The sequence below is a fragment of the Pelodiscus sinensis genome, chromosome 6 (genome assembly GCF_049634645.1).
Source record: "Pelodiscus sinensis isolate JC-2024 chromosome 6, ASM4963464v1, whole genome shotgun sequence".
NCBI lineage: Eukaryota > Metazoa > Chordata > Testudines > Trionychidae > Pelodiscus > Pelodiscus sinensis.
Window position 1 is genome coordinate 40,396,966 of NC_134716.1, and position 17,464 is coordinate 40,414,429.

Below are 17,464 nucleotides of genomic sequence, written 5' to 3' on the forward strand. Positions count from 1 at the left end.
AAATCACTTGAGTCATGCAGGTACTTTTACTTCTAAATTTCACCTCAGAGAGACTGGTATTGAATAAGCAATACAATTTAGTGATATTAATAAAGATCTTCAAAACTCATGAAGATAGATTCAAGATTTTTAACAATGAGAAACTGCTAATATAGGTTTTTAGTTTATGTACTCCTAGCTAATATCTAGAGATATAAAATCCCATTTAATTAAACAGTTAAACTTTGTTTAACCAATTAAATGGGGGTGGGTGGGGATGAGGGTGAGGCTTATCAGTTCACCATTCACATCCCTGCTAATCACAGATGCTGTCTTTGTTTTTTTATAATGGGATTCAGTTCTTAAAAGAGCAAACCATACATGTACAAGAGTTTCATATACAAGAATACACCATTATAGGCCTGTGCAACTGTTTGAAAGGACAACAGAAACCTAGTTCAATACCTACAGGCTAGGGATGTCATCAGTTAACTGGCAAGCATCACCTGGCACCATGGGCGGGGGCATTTAAGCAGTTAACTGGTTAAACATAATGTTTAACTGGTTAACTGCGTAAATGGCATTTTACATCCCTAATACAGGCAGAGTCTCAAACTGATCAATGGGGCTTTTGACATGCCACTCTTGTCAGGTGCGCTACTACTAATTACACAGCAACCAACCCACACATGTAGTTGAAAATACAGGCCATAGTATCACATTTTTAAATGTAACATTAAACTCAACCTAATTTGCATCCCCTACCTACATCTTCTAGCTCCATTTCCTAATAGCTGAATTGTTATAGCACATTCAAGCAGCTCAAGGCATTTGCTGGTTATAACTCTGACATCACTTACAGGATAAATATAAATTCACTAAATCTCTTGCCTGCTGTCTACATAATCCCTTAACCTTTCCCTTTCCACAGCTAAGGTTCATTTCATCATCTTCATCCCTGGCTTCTTTGCTCTCTCATTTCCATTGTTGGCCTCGCCTTCCCATTTATTTTTCAAGTTGTCAACATCTCACATGTCTTCACAGTGGGGTTCATCTCCCAATAGACATTGGTCCTTCATTGCAAAAGCTTGCTTCAACATACTCTATTGTTCTTCACGCTTCACTGAGGGATGGGAATTTTAAAGAGAGCCTTTTGATTACAAAAATTTTTTGGTAAATTGGTATATTTCTGTGAGATGCAAGGACAGAATATATTAAGTTTATTCAAAAAGGCAGGTCCACAATTATCAGTGGAAAAAAAATATAGGAGACTGTTCGTGTCACATTAAAGCAAAGAATAAAACACCAACATGTGAATCAATTCCTTAAATGACAGCAGTGAAATGTGAGCTCAAGAGAAAAGATAAAAGAAACGCTATTTATAAATAAATTATCAGTATCACAATCTAAAATAGGTCAGAAATATTTTCTTCAAAGGGCTATAGGAAGTTTTTATATAAAGATCCATGTAAAATTGATAGAGGATTCACAACAGATTGGAACAAACACTCAGAGACTTGGTCTTCCTCATTCTTTCTTTAGTCATGAACTAAGAGTTGTAATACATATCAGCAGATCATAACCAAAAGCAGAAGAAAGTTTATTTTCCTTTTTCAACTCAAGAGAGGTTCCCCCCCCCCCATAATCTTTTCCCTCCTCCCTTAATTTGACAGCTGGACTCACCAAGAAATTAAGCTATGGTAATGTAATGAAACTATAAGCAGAGAGAGAGAGAGAGAGAGAGAGAGAGAGAGAGAAATAAAAGTTTTTTTATATAAAAATAATTCTGCCCAGGAAATCTCAATTCAGCTGCTCTCTTTTGTTGAGAGAGATTCCCGTTATTGGACTTTTACAGGTCTGCTGACTGAAGCATAAGATCAAGTAATTTGACCCAGGTCATTAAATGTTTTTACTAGTCACAAAGAAAGAATGAAACTGCCAGTGAACTTCAATGTCTCAATAATAAACTACCATTTAGAGGTGGGGAGCTCTTTCACACCAACTTTACAGGCTCTCTCAGGGTACGTCTAGACCAGGGGTGTCCAAACTTTTTTCAAAGAGGGCCAGATTTGATGAAGTGAACATGCGTGAGGGCCGACCATTTTGCCTGACATTCTTTGAACCATTAAAATTAAATGCAAATTAACTATTTTATGCAAAGTTTATTGCAAACGGCAAACGACATAACACCAACTATACATGTTGGGCTCGTCTACACTGGCCCCTTTTCCGGAAGGGGCATGTAAATTTCACCTATCGTAGTAGGGAAATCCGCGGGGGATTTAAATATCCCCCGCGGCATTTAAATAAAAATGTCCGCTGCTTTTTTCCGGCTTTTAAAAAAGCCGGAAAAGAGCGTCTACACTGGCCCCGATCCTCCGGAAAAAGCGCCCTTTTCCGGAGGCTCTTATTCCTACTTTAAATATCCCCCGCGGATTTCCCTACTACGAAAGGTGAAATTTACATGCCCCTTCCGGAAAAGGGGCCAGTGTAGACGTAGCCGTTGTGTCCAAATATATTTATAACTGATTTAGACCAACTGACATTAACTGAGATTTTACAATGTATTCATCTCAATTGAAAAAAAAAACTTGCCTACACTAATGTGAAGGGTGAAACTGAGATCTGGACTGCAGCACATAGGCTAGGTCTGGTTCAAAGGCAGTCCCTGATCTCAGCAGCTGCGGAGTCCGTCCCTGATCTCAGCAGCTGCGGAGTCCGTCCCTGCACTCTCAGCCCCAAGGTAGAGGGCTTGCAGGGTCAGAGGCGGGCGGAGAGCGCAGGGCACGCTGGCCTGACGGCTGCCCGGGGGCAGGGCGAACCCGTAGCCAAGCGGGGGAGCGGGGCTGCGGACGTGCCCTACATGGTGGACTTTAGGACCGCAGCGGCCACCATGGACGGCGGCGGCACGGCCGGAAGCGGCGCCAGTCAGAGGAGCGCCGGGGAGCCAGGAGAGGGGGAGGAAGCGGGGGCTGTCCCTGCACTCTCAGCCCCAAAGCGGAGTGCAGGGGCAGGGTTTGGGACCGCAGCGGCGGCGGCGACCCGAAGCGGCGCGCTGAGCGCGCCGGTTAAAAAAAGCACCGGGGAGCCGGGAGAAGCGGGGGGCCGTATTAAATCCGACCACGGGCCGCATTTGGCCCGCGGGCCGGACTTTGGACATGCCTGGTCTAGACTATAAGCCTCTATCGAAAGAGAGCATCTAGACTACAAGAAGATTTTTCGAAAAAGCTAGCCCCTTTTTCAAGAGAGAGTCCAGATGCTCTTTCGAAAATGCAGTTTGCATTCAATAGTGCCTTTTTTCAAAAGAGTACTTTTGAAAAAAGGCATTATTCCTTGTAAAATTAGGTTTACCGCAATCGAAAAAGCTTCCACATTCTTTCGATTTACTTTTGAAAGAACACGGCTGCAGTCTAGATGCAGGTGAAGTTTTAAAAAAAAAAAAAGGCTACTTTTTTTCAGAAAACCCTGTAGCCTAGACACACCCTCAGAGTCAGTGTAGCTGGAGGCTGAAGTACCATAAACTGTTTACGGCTTTCAGATTGCAGTGTAATTTAAATTAAAAAACATGTTACATTTACCAGCCTTTCTGATGTTAAGGGTTAAAATTCTGCCCTAGGTCATTCCATTGAAATTGATTTAATGGTTTCATAATGGTTCATGATAGACATTTGCTCACACAAAAAACCTGCCACCCTATACAATTTGATAGTCCATCATAAACAATGCCCTCTACTCAAGAAAGATCAGATACTAGAGTTAGCAGGTGTACCAAGATTAAAGGTATACTGGAATAATTAAGGCTCCAATTCAACAAGGTATACATAAATCTACACCTAATTTTAAGCATGTGAGTTAGTTAGTCCCATTGAAGTCAATGACTTCTGCCTGTTAGTTTGTACAACATCTAGCACAGTGAGACTTTTGGGCACTACTACAATATAAACAACCATAACAATATATATTGAAAAGCATCCTATCAACTACTCATGATTAAGGTATTAAAGTTATGTTGGCAAAGTTTAACCAGGATACTTTGATATTTTAACATAATATTGGCAAAACCAAGAACAGAATTCCTGTTTGCTTTTCACAACTCTTCTCTGGTTTTTAAACCCTATTTCTGCCATTAGCCTCCTTTAAACCTTTACCGAAATCACTTTAGTATCGTGCTCAGTCAGGCAGGTCAACTGTCTTGCAAATGGAAACAGACAGTGACCACGGTACCTTTAGGTTATTTTCCATGAGGTCTACCTTTTAGCTATGCAACTACAGTTTTATCCTAGTGCCACTCTAATACTGCCAAATTTTAGTTCCCAGAAAGGCTTAACCTATAAATAAAAAAAGTGGGAAACAAATTTCATTGTAAGAATTAGTTAAGCCTCAATCCCTAACCATTTCCTATGTCACTTATCACTTTAATTTGCAGTCATGAAGTTTCACAGCTAAAGGCAGCGTTTTGACCTTTGAGTTACAAACCTAGCCCTGAGCTACTTGATGACCTACACAACAGTTCTATAACTCAGTAACCAGTTGGCCAGAATCTGCAAATGCAGGATTTATATGATCTCCCCAACCCACCCCATAATTTGATATTTCACGAAGAAAAAATCATTTCCAGCACTAGGCACTAATCAGCCTGAAGTGACCAATAAGCCACTTAAAAGAACATTAATGCTAAAATGAAATGTTGGTCTTATTTTTCCTTGAATCTCATTACATTTACACAAAGAAAATCAAACCATACTTTTTCAACTGGTTAATCCTGGGTGTTCTTTTTATATGTGGTTTAGCTGAAGAATGCACAACTCTAGCTGCATCTTTTGTTGGGACAAATTCTGCAATGAAGCTTCAGATATGCAAATTAGTTTTATGTTGAAATGCCTATTGTGAGCTCTAAAAACTCCACATCTGTAACATAGCTGTGGTCTAGCGTATATATTCAAATATGATTTGGCAGTGTCAGACTTTTGAGTTAGGGTCTACTGTTAAATGATCAAAACATCACTATCCAGGGTTTTCCATCTGTCACAACTCTGGCAGTACTGTGATTATCCTCACAGCACATAACATGGGCAGCCATCTCCCTTATCAGTATGCAGCATTTGGATAACATAACTAACATTCAACCTTTTTTGTCCAAACAAACATTTCTTTTATGATTCTGGGAAGGTGTATGAAATTGTGAGGATGTCTAGTAGGGTGCAAGGAAAGTTTAAAGCGTGTGTGTGTGAATGCTCCTGCTTATGTGCATGAGCACCACTGACTTGTAGGTTGAATTGGATTTTCCTTTTCACAAGCCCTGTTTTTGGCAAATTACACACCATTCTCTTGTTACAAACATCTTTTGGCCCACTGCAAGCAAGTCACATTGCACTCACTCTGCATATCTGCTGAATGCCCTGTCCAAACAAGTCAGCTTTCTTTGCTTTCTATACCTATTTTCTGTTCATTTTGCATGCAAAGATGAACTTAGAATATCACGTAGGTCCCTGAAGAATTTTATCCAGTCAATTAAGTCTACACAGATGATATAGAGGCTGAAGGCAGACACCGCTTGTGGTGAGGCTTGGATTTGGTTCATTTGAATGAAAGAATGTGATTTTCATTTCAATATGTTCAATAACACCACCAGAAAGGCCTACCAAAGGAAATGTGTTTCAAGCAAGGCCCTGTACGATCCATGGTCAAGTCCCTGAATTTTTGACAAATTGGAAATTGTGAGGCAGATTAATTTAAAATATTAACAAGAGATAATTTAAAATTTAAATATTAAAATACAATCAGTACAGTAACTATAATCCAAATTTTACATTGTACCTGCATATTCAGTTTTTGATAACCTAAACATTTTTGCATTGACAAAGTGTAACTGCACTATATATGTTATTGGGAGGAAGGTGGAAGCTTCACCAGCTAAGCAGGAGGAGTTTGAGCTTTTGGCAGATGGGAAAGAATGGAAGATTGTTTCGGATTGTGAAACATGTACATTAGCAGAAAAGTCCAGGCAAAGTAGGGATGTCAACATGTAGTTGACTACACGATTAACCGATGAGCCTGGTCTTATCAGTTAATCTTCTTGACTACATGCACTCCCCAAACCTTGCTGCCTCTGTTACAGAGGCAGCAAAGCGGAGGGTGGAGGGACAGCAGGAGCTGGTGGCTGTGAGAGCTGGCTTTAAGCAGGCTACCCATGAGCTCCAGATCCGCCTGCGCCCATACCTCCTCCCCTCCCCCTGTGCTGCTGCCTCTGATAGAGAGACAGCAGCACAGAAGGTGACCGGGGTAAGAAGCCAGTTTTCAAGCAGGCTCCCCAGGAGTGGACCCACCTGCCCCACCCTCCACTGCCTCCTACAGAGGTGGCAAAGGGAGGGGGCAGGCAGGAGCCAGGGCTGGGGGAAGCTGGCTTAAATGCCGGTTCCTGCAGCACCAGCTCCACGGTACTGCCTGCCCCTCTCACCCCCAAGCACTGCTGCTTCTATCAGCAGCAGCAAGGGAGAAGGGAAGTGAGGGAGGCTTCCACAAAGCAGACTCTGTCCATGTCAGCCTGGGCTCACCAAGGACAGAGGCTGGTCCGTGGAAGCAGCTCCTTCTGTGGGAGGTCCGAGCTCCCCTGCAGACAGGGGCTGCTCCACAACCTACAGAACAGTCTCTATCCATGGCAAACCTGGGCCTGCTGCAGACAGAGGCTAGTCCGCAGCAGCAGCACCTACCCGGGGAGGGGGTCCGAGCTTGGATACCCCGGAGATAGAGGCTGCTGCTGCAGACCAGCCTCTGTCCATGGGGAGCTCAGACCCGGGCAGACAGGAGTTGCTTCCACCTCATGCTGCTCCCTCTGTATCAAGGCAGCAGCACAGGGCAACAGGCAGACAGTCTGCCCAGGGAGCTGGTTTTTAAACTGGCTCCCCTTGGAGACCAGCTCCCGCCTTTCACTGTGTGCGGCTGCCTCTGATAGAGGCAGCAGGGCGCTCCCCGAACGTGGGGCTAGAGCACACTGGCTGCTAGCCCAGCCCCCGAGGACTATCGAATAGTTGTGTAACCACTAGGATTTCATGCGGTTACATGACCACTCAATTTTACACAATATCTAACATCCCTAAGCCAAACTGCTCAGCAGTGAAAGTTGCCAAAAAATTATATACGGTATTCAGTGCATGTACATGATCGCAGTAATTCCCTGCTACTTCTAGGCATTGTACAAGACCAAGACAAAAAGGTCTACACTGATTTATATCCTGAACAATTCCATTATGATCCCGTGAATTTAGCTGCCCAGGAAGTAAATCGGAATAGAATTTGGCTCAAGCAAAAAAAGTTGCAAAATTCATGGATCCATATTTTCAGAAGTGTTGTGCGCTCACAAATCCCAATGACTACAATTCAAGTTGTGGTGCTCAGTATGTCTGGAAATCAGGCCTGTGGTGATCAATGGCTTTGCAGAGGAAAGGAAGGGCCAAATTAGTCCCTACTATAACTTTAGGGAAGTCAGTAAGATTACACAGGGAAGCATTTGGCCTCAAATGCTCACAGAATTATCTGCATTCCTCACATCCACAACACATCTGAGTTCTGGTTATGTTAATTAGGAATTTTTCCCTTACTGCCAAACCTGTATCAAAAATATAATCATGCTTCAACAACACAAACTCTGTTCCATTAGCAAAATGCAGGACAATGTAGCACTTTAAAGACTAACAAGATGTTTTATTAGATGATGAGCTTTCATGGGCCAGACCCACTTCCTCAGATCAAAACCTGAGGAAGTGGTTTTGATCTGAGGAAGTGGGTCTGGCCCACGAAATCTCATCATCTAATAAACCATCTTGTTAGTCTTTAAAGTGCTACATTGTCCTGCATTTTGCTTCAGCTACCCCAGACTAACACGGCTACATTTCTATCTCTGTTCCATTAGAAGTTTCACAGGCTTCTTTACATTGTGTGGTTGCGTCAAGCGGGTCTTTTTTTTTTCCCCCCCAAGTCTGATAAAAGTAAGGAAAGGCGAGTACAATAAAATCATCATGATTGTAACTATTCAACTGTGTTAAGTCAAATTAAAAATTCTCACATGAAGAACTATTTTCTATCCCTATTCGTGGGCAAATATCAAGAAGTTCAACTCATTTCTTCAGACACAGTTCACTTTGAATGCTATGAACTCTCTCAGTGCTCAGTATTGATGAAGCACAAACACTTTTGGATACTGCTTTCAAAATAACATTTTACTAACATTGGTAATGAGGTCCATCCATCACAAGGTGGAAAAGGTCAAACACTTCATTAATGCCTGCTGATGAACTGGAGCTTCATTTATAACAGGAAACTTCAGGTACTAGGAATGTTTTCCACCTTTGCAATATATAAATAATATTTTTTATCCGATAGATGCAACAACACATGAAGCTTCTCTTATAAACACTCATATAATAGGAAATCGAGATTACTTTATGAGAATATTGAAGAGACCCAGATTCCAGGCACTTCAAAATAAATGGGTGAGCATTTACAAATTCTCACATGGTTACTGGTCACTTTGCCAGGCCTGAGTGGAATTTTAAAAAAAACAGTAGAGTGTCAGTCCAAAGCCTAACTGCTCTTGCAGATTGTTAAACACAATCTGAACATATTTCATTCATAGTATACAGCAGGAGAAGCAGCAGGACTGCTAGAGGGCGCTGTATTTGCTAATTCACGTAGACAGTGCTTTTCCTCTAGTCTAGAGAGGAAAAATAAAAAGATAGGTAGAAAGGGCACCCCACAGACACTGCCTAACTCTTTGACATTAATAAATGGTGTAGAACCTAACAGTAAGTAGCCTCTTTGTAGCTGAAAGGGGCTGGCTGTGCCTGAACTATCTACACAAATCAGAGCACCAGAAAGCACTTCTTTCCTATGCAACAGGGCAGCAGCTCAGTCCAACAGCAGGGTGAGGTTTGCTGCTGCAAAAGCCTGCAACACACAACACAACAGCCAGCATGCACAGATCCAGCACAATGGATTTTGTCACAAAAAAAAAAAAAAAAAAACTAAAAATCTTTCAATGTGAGAAAGGAGACGGAACAAAAGGAAAAATTCCAGAATCCACTACTACCAGAAAACAGAAATGCAATTTACCATCATAATCAATAGCTAATTGCTCTTAGACAGATATAGCACTGCAGTTACAACTGTAAACCTTGTTATACTTGGTTTCTTTTTTCCATTACAATGTTTTACAGGGAAAGAAATATCTTCCAGTGTGTCATGGAGACACAAACATTATGCACAGAGAGAAAGAGATTTGGACATAATGAACTAGATTTGTCCCTGGCATCCATTCCTGCTAAGTCAATGGAGTTACAACACAACTACTACTACTGCCAGCATCTCAGTTGCAGTCAGTTCCTAGATCCTGGAACTAAGAGTGCTGTGGGTGCTCCCATGTCCTCTGGCTTGAAGCCGTTTCCATCATACATGAGGTGTACAATTTGGTTCAATGTCTCTCAGCACCCCCACTATGCAAATTGTTCCAGTCCCTCTGATATTCCAGTGAAGTTCATTCATTTGCACAGAACTTCTCTAACAATTTTCTTTCTGGCACTTTTCCCCAATCACTCTCTCTCTCTCTCCCGGCCAGTTTTTATTTGGCCTTTGCTTTCCCCTGCCTGTTTCTCTAGATGCACTCACTCCCCGCACACAACTTCTCAATACACCCGTAATGACCGCACCACAGTGTGACAGAGAAAGGAAAAGAACTAAGGTGGCCAGATATCTTGATTTTATATGGACAGTCCTGCTGTTTGGGGCTTTGTCTTACGCAAGTGCCTTATTACCTTCCCTGCCCCCATTTTTCACGCTTGCTGTCTGGTCACCCTAAATACAACTGGACAGAGCAACACAGGCACGGTGTAAATGCCAAGGCACAGTTATGTGCTTCAGTGCACACGGACTAAAAGGAAAGAGGGGACAGGTGACCAGGAGAGGGAGGATATAAGGGGGGCAGACCTGTACATGTCCCCTAGCATGGTGGAGAAGCCAGAGGATTGGAGTAGTGTGTTTGGGGCTGCCTGTGCTGTAGAACAGGGAAAGCCCTCCCACGACTCACCCACCTTCGGCCCAAGCCAGGCTCCCCGCCCCAGTCCCGCTCCCCTTCCCCACCCTGGCAGGCACCTGGATATGGCAGGAGATCTCGGAGTCGTCCAGCAGCCGGATGGTGCATTTCATCTCCTGGCTCAGGGACCTGATGCTCGAGCTCCGGAACCGGATCATTTTCATGGTCCTCCTGCCGCCTCTCCTCATGCACTCGCAGGGGGCGAACATGCACCACAGCCCCCGTGGGGAGCGAGCCCAGCCGCCCGGGCACCTGGAGCCGCCCACCCCGGGCCACGCAGTGCAGCTGGAGCGGAGCTCGGTGGCCGCTCAGCCCCGAGGCGGCGGCGGCGGCTCCTGCCGCGGGGCGGACACCATGCTGCTGCCGCTACCCGCGCCCTTCCCCGCGGCCAGCCCCACAAGCCGAAGTGGCGTGTGAAGAGCCCGCGGTCTGCGCCAGGGGCTGGGACCGCTGCTGCTGCGTCAGGCTCTGCTCGCCTCTCTCCAGCCCAGCCTCAGCATCCTCCACCCCTCCCTGCTGCCTCTCAGCCCGGCCTGGCTCCTCCCCACCGCTCCTCCCCGCCTCTTTCGCGGGCTCACCTCTTCTCTCGTCTCCCACTCTGCCCCTCTCCTTGCCCCTCTCCTGTTCTCGCCCCCGCTTCCGCATTTTCTCTTCTATTTCCTCTCTTGCTCTCTTGCCTGCCTCATTTTCTCCATTGATTTTTCTCACTCCGCTGCACTCAGTTTCTGCTGGGGCACAGGTGGGATTAAATGAAGGCGGGCAGGTTGAGGCCTGGTGTCCCAGAACCCCCAGGAGAAGGGGGGAGGGGACTTGCTGCAAATTTGGAGAAGGCAGCATTTTTTCACCTTTGCCAGGACAATTATGAATGTGCTTTTTAAGGGTGCAAATGGTCTGTTTATTTTGGTATGGCATAGGACAAATAAACAAGTTATTTGGCCCAAAGAGTTTATAGTTTAATGCCTCGCTTGAATCTTTCCTGCACCTGAATAACTCAATTTTGTGTTTACTGGAGTTGGGCCCAGCTAAAAACAAAAACAGCCATTGGTTGTGGATACAGATGGCGTAAGAAGACGAAAAGATATACAATGCTATAATTACAACTTGATATCACTATCCTATTTAAGAATGTGCACCTTGGAACTATGTTACTCCAGAAATAACTAATCCATTGTTCGCAATATGTTCTGATCCCATTAGCTGGTTCCTACCTTTCTATGATTCTATGAGAGGAAAAAAATAAAAAATCAGATCATTTGAAGCTGTTGTCTTGGATGCTACTTCCACAGTAAGGTACAACTCAGTGTGCAAGAGAGCTACACAGCCTGCATGACATGTAGTATGAGCACTAAAACAGGCATGGTAGACAGAAGCAGTGCTCTATCTTTCCAGGTTTTGTACCCCATCCAGGAGTCTGATTAGTCTTGTATGTCCCAAATTTCACCTTATTTAAAGGTACCTGCTTACAAAATCAGATAAAAATATAAAATCATTACACTATTACTTTATAATTTTAACCGTATAAAATCAATTGGGATATTTATGTTGTACTTCCATTTCAGTATACAGAGCAGTATAAGCAAGTCTGTATGAATTTTAGCGCTTTTTACATACCCTGTTGTAAGACCATCAAACACGAAGAGGAGTTGAGGCATCCCTGGAAAGCCGTGGCATACCCCGACGGGTACATATCCATTGTTGAGAACTACTGGTATAGAGCAGTGTTTCTCAACCAGGGGTACTAGTACCCTTAGGGGTACTTGAGAGAATTACGGGGGGTACAACTGAAATTTGAAATCTGGGCAAGACAACTTAAATTTGGAGAAAACTAAATTTTTGTTTTAAGTTTTACAGTGTTTTATTATTTTTGTAGTTTTTACACCCAAAAATGTCATCACCTACCTGGCTATGATTAAGTTGTTTAAACAAATGTGTTGCAATGGTAGAAAAAAAATATTTCTGTCTGAAAACTGTAGGTACTGGGGGTACTTATAATTTTTTTAAAAGGGGGTTCTTTATAAAAAAAATATTGAGAAACTCTGGTATAGAGGTCTTAATAAGGCTTTTAACACAGTCCCACAACACATTCTCATAAATCAACTAAGGAAGTGTGATCTAGATTAAATTATTATAAGGTATATTGTTTGAAGGCCATACTCAAAAGAGTAGTTATCAATATTTCATTGCCAAATTGGCAGGGTGTATCTAGTGGGGGCCCTACAGGGGTCAGTTCTTAGGTTCTAACCAATATTTTCATTAATGATTGGATAATGGAGTGGAGAGTATGTTTCTAAAATTCGTGGATGACAAAGCTGGGAGGGGTTGCAAGGATCTTTGATGACAGGATTAAAATAAAAAATAACTTAAATGAGAGAATTGATCTGAAATTTAAAAAAATAAAATTCAGTAGAGACAACATGCAAAGTACTTCGCTTGGGAAGGAAAAGTTAAACGCACATCTACACCACGAGGAATTCATCATTAGTTGGTTGTACTGCTAAAAGGATCTAAGTGTTACAGTAGATCTCAAATTGAATATAAGTAAATCACATGATGTAGTTGTGAAAAAGGCTAACATTCAGAAGTGTACAATACATTTGTATGTCAGACATGGAAGGTAACTGTTCTGCTCTACTCAGCCTGGTGAGGCCTCAGCTGGAGTATTGTGTCCAATTCTAGGCACCATGCTTATACAGAGTAAAGTGAAATATGAATACTCTCTGTTTTCCAATTGCTTTATTATGATAATTGGAGATAATTATAGTAGATACAGGATTTGTTTGCAATCCATGAGATGCAGAGGGTTTTTTTATTTATTCAAAATTAGTGGTGCTATATTAACATACAAACTATTATACTAAGTAATGCTGAAACACCCCATTGCATAAGTTCTAGGGCATGGCTGTTAGGAGGAAAACAAAAGATGAGAAGATTAAATAACTGTTGCAGAACCTGTATTATCGTTGGAGGCAAAAGACTTTTAAAATTAAAAACTAAAATCTTTGAGGCTGGTCTCACATATATTGGTTTTACACCAGTATAAGCCCATTGGCCTCACCCTCAGCTGCACCCTTTATTTGCTGAATGCAGCTGAAGCATCACATTAGTTTGCAGCTTCCTGAGCTTAGGATTTGCTTTAGTCCCTGATGTATTTTTAGAGCCTCCGAGATGTTGCTTTAAATTGCCCAGCTGGCTGTGGCACCCAGAAAGGGCCACCCCAAGTTGTCAGAATGCAGCACGTATTAGACATGTCTCCCCATTCCCATGGAGCCCTTATACTGGCAGCTGCAGATGACACTGGCCATACCAGGGGAAATCCCAAAGTAGACTGAGCTAGATGCTCACTAGCCTCTTTGCCCGATACAAGAGCACAAAAGAGATCAGAGAAAGGCTTGAGTCTGAAACCACTGACTTCAGAGTCACTTATAATTTGCTGATTCAGCAAAGATCAAAATCATGCCCTTTGTCACTATTCAGATATTGTTCTCATATTTCATTTGCTCTGTTAAAAGCAGTATTGTCTTTTTATCCCAGCACAGTGAGTTCTAGGAAATTATGTTACATTATCAGGAGCTCTGATAATGATTTTTATGTTGCACAAGTACTGGTGCAAATCACTTACGATTATTCTTATACAAATGCATTTACTTTGGTCAGACACATGGAGGAATTTTCCTTGGCTGATATAGGTGGTCCTCACTGTAAGTCCTAAATATGTTCCAAAAAACTTCCACTTATAGCGGAACAACTTAAAGCAGGGAATTTTTTCCCATAGCTGACTTCCATTTGCACAAAATATTGTTTTAGGGTTTTTGGGGGTTTTTTTTTTTTTTTTGCAAGAATGGGAGGACTTATAATGCATCAGTTCCTACAAGCGTCAATGACTTTAGTGCAGAACGGATGTATACTTGGATGACCTATAGTGGGGACGCCCTAATTTTGATTTGTGTTAACCACTTTGGACAGATTCTGTTATTAGTTACATTGACGTAAATCTGGATAACTATGTTAGCATCCTTACAGTTACTCTGGATTTACATTGATGCAATATAGCAGAATTTGGTCCATAAAGCTTAGAACATGTTTTTAGTGTCCGGAAAAGCTAATATTCTGGATGTATCTTCACTCTCTCAATACCTCATCAAATAGTTGTGTGTTTGCACAGTACAGTATCTTCCTTTACTGTTATGGATATATTTAAAATGAAGTGACTTTTATATTTAGAATTGATTTTATTCATCTGTATAAATAGAATAATATAACCTTATACACACGCATATATGCTAGTCAAGTTAGCTATAGATCGCTTTGGAGTATCCTCTGATTTGTGCTCTTTTTACCATTAGTGAGATTCAGTTATATAACTTATTTTCAGTTCTCAAACTTCAAAGTCAGACTGAGATGATGCTTTATGTAATATTACCATTCCTGTTTTGTGACTAATGGGCAGGAAAAGAAAAACCTAAGACAGGTGGCTCATAGCTCATGTTTCAGTTTTTGTTTGGATTTATGCATACAATGTGCCCTGGAGGAATATACTACACTAAGAAGAATTGGATACGGTAAAATAAAATCTGAATCTCACATCTATTCAAGCAACTTTACATTTGGTCTACTGGTACAAGGCTGCCCTCAGCTTAGCAGGCCCAGCAGGGCTGTGGGGTAGGGTTTCCCCTGTGCATAGGGAAATCTTCCAGTGGTTAGAGATGCCACAAAGGCTCCTACACTGCTTGCTGGGCCCCCCCATTGTTGGCATGACCAAGGAAAACCCTGGGGCTACTTTAATGATGCTGATTACTATGCCATTCCCAGAGTCAGAACCAGTCCCAGAGTCAGAGAGGGTATAAAAGAAACCATTGGAGCTCCCATCCCTGGTTCACCAAATGCTCTGGGGGCTGATCTGAGAATCAGGCCCTTTGTCTCCAAAAATTCACAGAGTTTATCTTTGTAAGGACTGTAGAATTACACCCACTAACAGGAGTTTTACACATGGAACAGCTGCAGGGTAAGATCCTGGGAAAATAAGCCTGATTAATGAGTAGAGATCCTTGTTGAAAACCGTCTGCTCTTCCTTTATGCATTTACTTACTAAGGTATTTCAGATAAAATGGTTACTTACATTGTAAACGTCCCTTCCACTATACATATGTGCACTCCTGGCACAGAGTTCTCAGATTTTTCCCTCAGCTGCCCCCCATTGGAGTAGCATGAGCACCCTCTAGTGACTCAAGTGACTGCTAGGGATAGTGGTAGAAATGTAGCCCTGTTAGTCTGATGCAGCTGAAACAAAAAACAGGACTATGTAGCACTTTAAAGATTAACAAGATGGTTTAATAGGTGATGAGCTTTCATGGGCCAGACCCACTTCCTCAGATCAAATAGTGGAAGAAAATTGTCACAACCATATATACCAAAGGATACAATTAAAAAAAAAGAACACATATAAAAAGGACAAATCAAATTTCAGAACAGAAGGGGGATGGAGGAGGGGGGAGGTAAATGTCTGTGAGCTAATGATATTAGAGGTGATAATTGGGGAAGCTATCTTTGTAAAGGGTAAGATAATTAGCACCTTTATTCAAATTTGAGTGTAAAGTGTCAAATTTAAGCATGAATGACAGTTCAGAGGATTCTCTTTGAAGTGAAGTCTTAAAAGGTCTTTGAAGCAGGATGCAGGTAATCAAGTCATTGAGACAATGTCCTTTCTGGTTGAAATGGCAAGAAACTGGTTTTTCTTTGTGATCCTGTCTGATATTTGTTTTGTGGGCATTGATCCTTTGGCGAAGTGTCTGAGACGTTTGTCCAATGTACATAGTAGATGGACACTTTCGGCACATGATTGTGTGAACAACCAGTTGACTATCTGCTAAGCAAATGCTTTATCAGATAGTCGACACACTAGTCGATTAGTAGCTCTCCCCTCCCACCCTTGCTGCCTCTATCAGAAAGAGGCAGCAAGGCAGGGGAAGAGAAGAGGATGCTTCAAAGCGGCAGTGCTGCGTGGAGCCCAGGGTCAGTTGGGGACTAAACACTGTGGGGAGCACGGGGCCAGCAGGAGCTTTCATGCTTCCTGCAGCGCTTTCATCTTTGAAATGTAACAACAGCCCACTTCAAAGACTGAGGCACCCTTATCGACTAATTGAATAGTCGATTCAAATTGCATCGACTATTCGATTAGCCAATTAATGTAAATTTAACATCCCTGATCTCTGCATGCAGGAATCAAGGGCCATTCTACTTCTGATTTCCACCCCCATTTCTTCCTATTGGGGTCTTTCTGGAAGGGGGGTTGGTCACAGACTAGACATATATGCAAAATCTTAAAGAACAAGTTACCAAAAGGTAGGTATGAGCGATTGCATATGTTCATTTCACATAGGTGCCTCACAAGCTAGTGGAATGTAGATGGACTCAGGGTCTACTACTTGAATAGGGATTGTAGAATAATCCATCCAAATCTAGCATTGTCTCTAGATTCGCTGAGATACGAATATATGTAGTAATGACCAAGTGGCTGCCTTACCACTTTGCAGACTGAGTACATGCAGAAATTGCCTGTGAGTTGCAATATAAGACAATCAGCATAAATGAAAACAGGCAGAAATTCAGGAAGAGTCCTCAGAGTGGATGCTGAGTTGGCCTTTATTCTGTCTGAAACTACAATAAAGAGATTAAATGAAAACTTGAAGACTAGCCTATTCCAGGTAAAAAGCCAAATCTCTACTAATATCTAGAATATGGAGCTTTTCTTCCCTTTTTATTCAAATGAGGCTGTCAGGGCTATTCCTCACTCTGGTAGTCTGAGTGCAGATGATGGGCGCCCACAAGAGACCATAAATACCTTGCCTCCATAGCCTCTGCTTACAAAAAAGCCCCAGAGTCACAGATTCATGGACCCTTTTGGGGGGGGGGGGGTAGCTGCCACCACAAAGTGAAACAAAAGAAAATCCCTTTGTTCTTGAACCCAGGAAGAAAGCAGTTGGACTTCTTCCAGAGGGGTACCCCCAAGCTCCTTTACCACAAGAGAGCTTGAAAACAAAGAGAAAACAAACTGCAGTCTCTGGCAGCTGACCTCTTATTCTTAGGCATGCATACATACACCCTGACAGACCTCCTGTTTCTTTCGAGGACATAAGAATCAAATCATTGCCTTAAAAAAGGAGATTTTATTAACAAAACAAAAAGATATACAGTAAAACTCCATTGGTCCGGCATCCAATGCTCCGACACTCCTGATGGTCCGGCACCATCGGGAACCCGGAAGTGCTCCGGGCAGCCAGACAATTGGAGCTGCTCTGCGCCCAGCTTCCCCGATTCAGCTGCTGCTGAAACTGACCAGCAGCTGAATCGGGGAAGCTGGGGGCAGAGCAGTTGGGGTACTGCCGGGTTGGTCCCGTAGCGCTG

At 42.6% G+C, this 17,464-nt stretch overlaps 1 protein-coding gene across 1 annotated transcript in view; it reads right to left on the reverse strand.

The window, feature by feature from the left end:
• Positions 1-10,622, reverse strand: part of LOC102459043 (FERM domain-containing protein 3) — a 202,675-nt gene extending 192,053 nt beyond the window's left edge. The window contains exon 1 of the mRNA XM_075931758.1: positions 10,123-10,622. Within this exon, the coding sequence (XP_075787873.1) occupies positions 10,123-10,272 (150 nt within the window). The 5' untranslated portion in view covers positions 10,273-10,622. The remainder of the gene's footprint in view (positions 1-10,122) is intronic.
• Between the last annotated feature and the right edge of the window lie 6,842 nt (positions 10,623-17,464).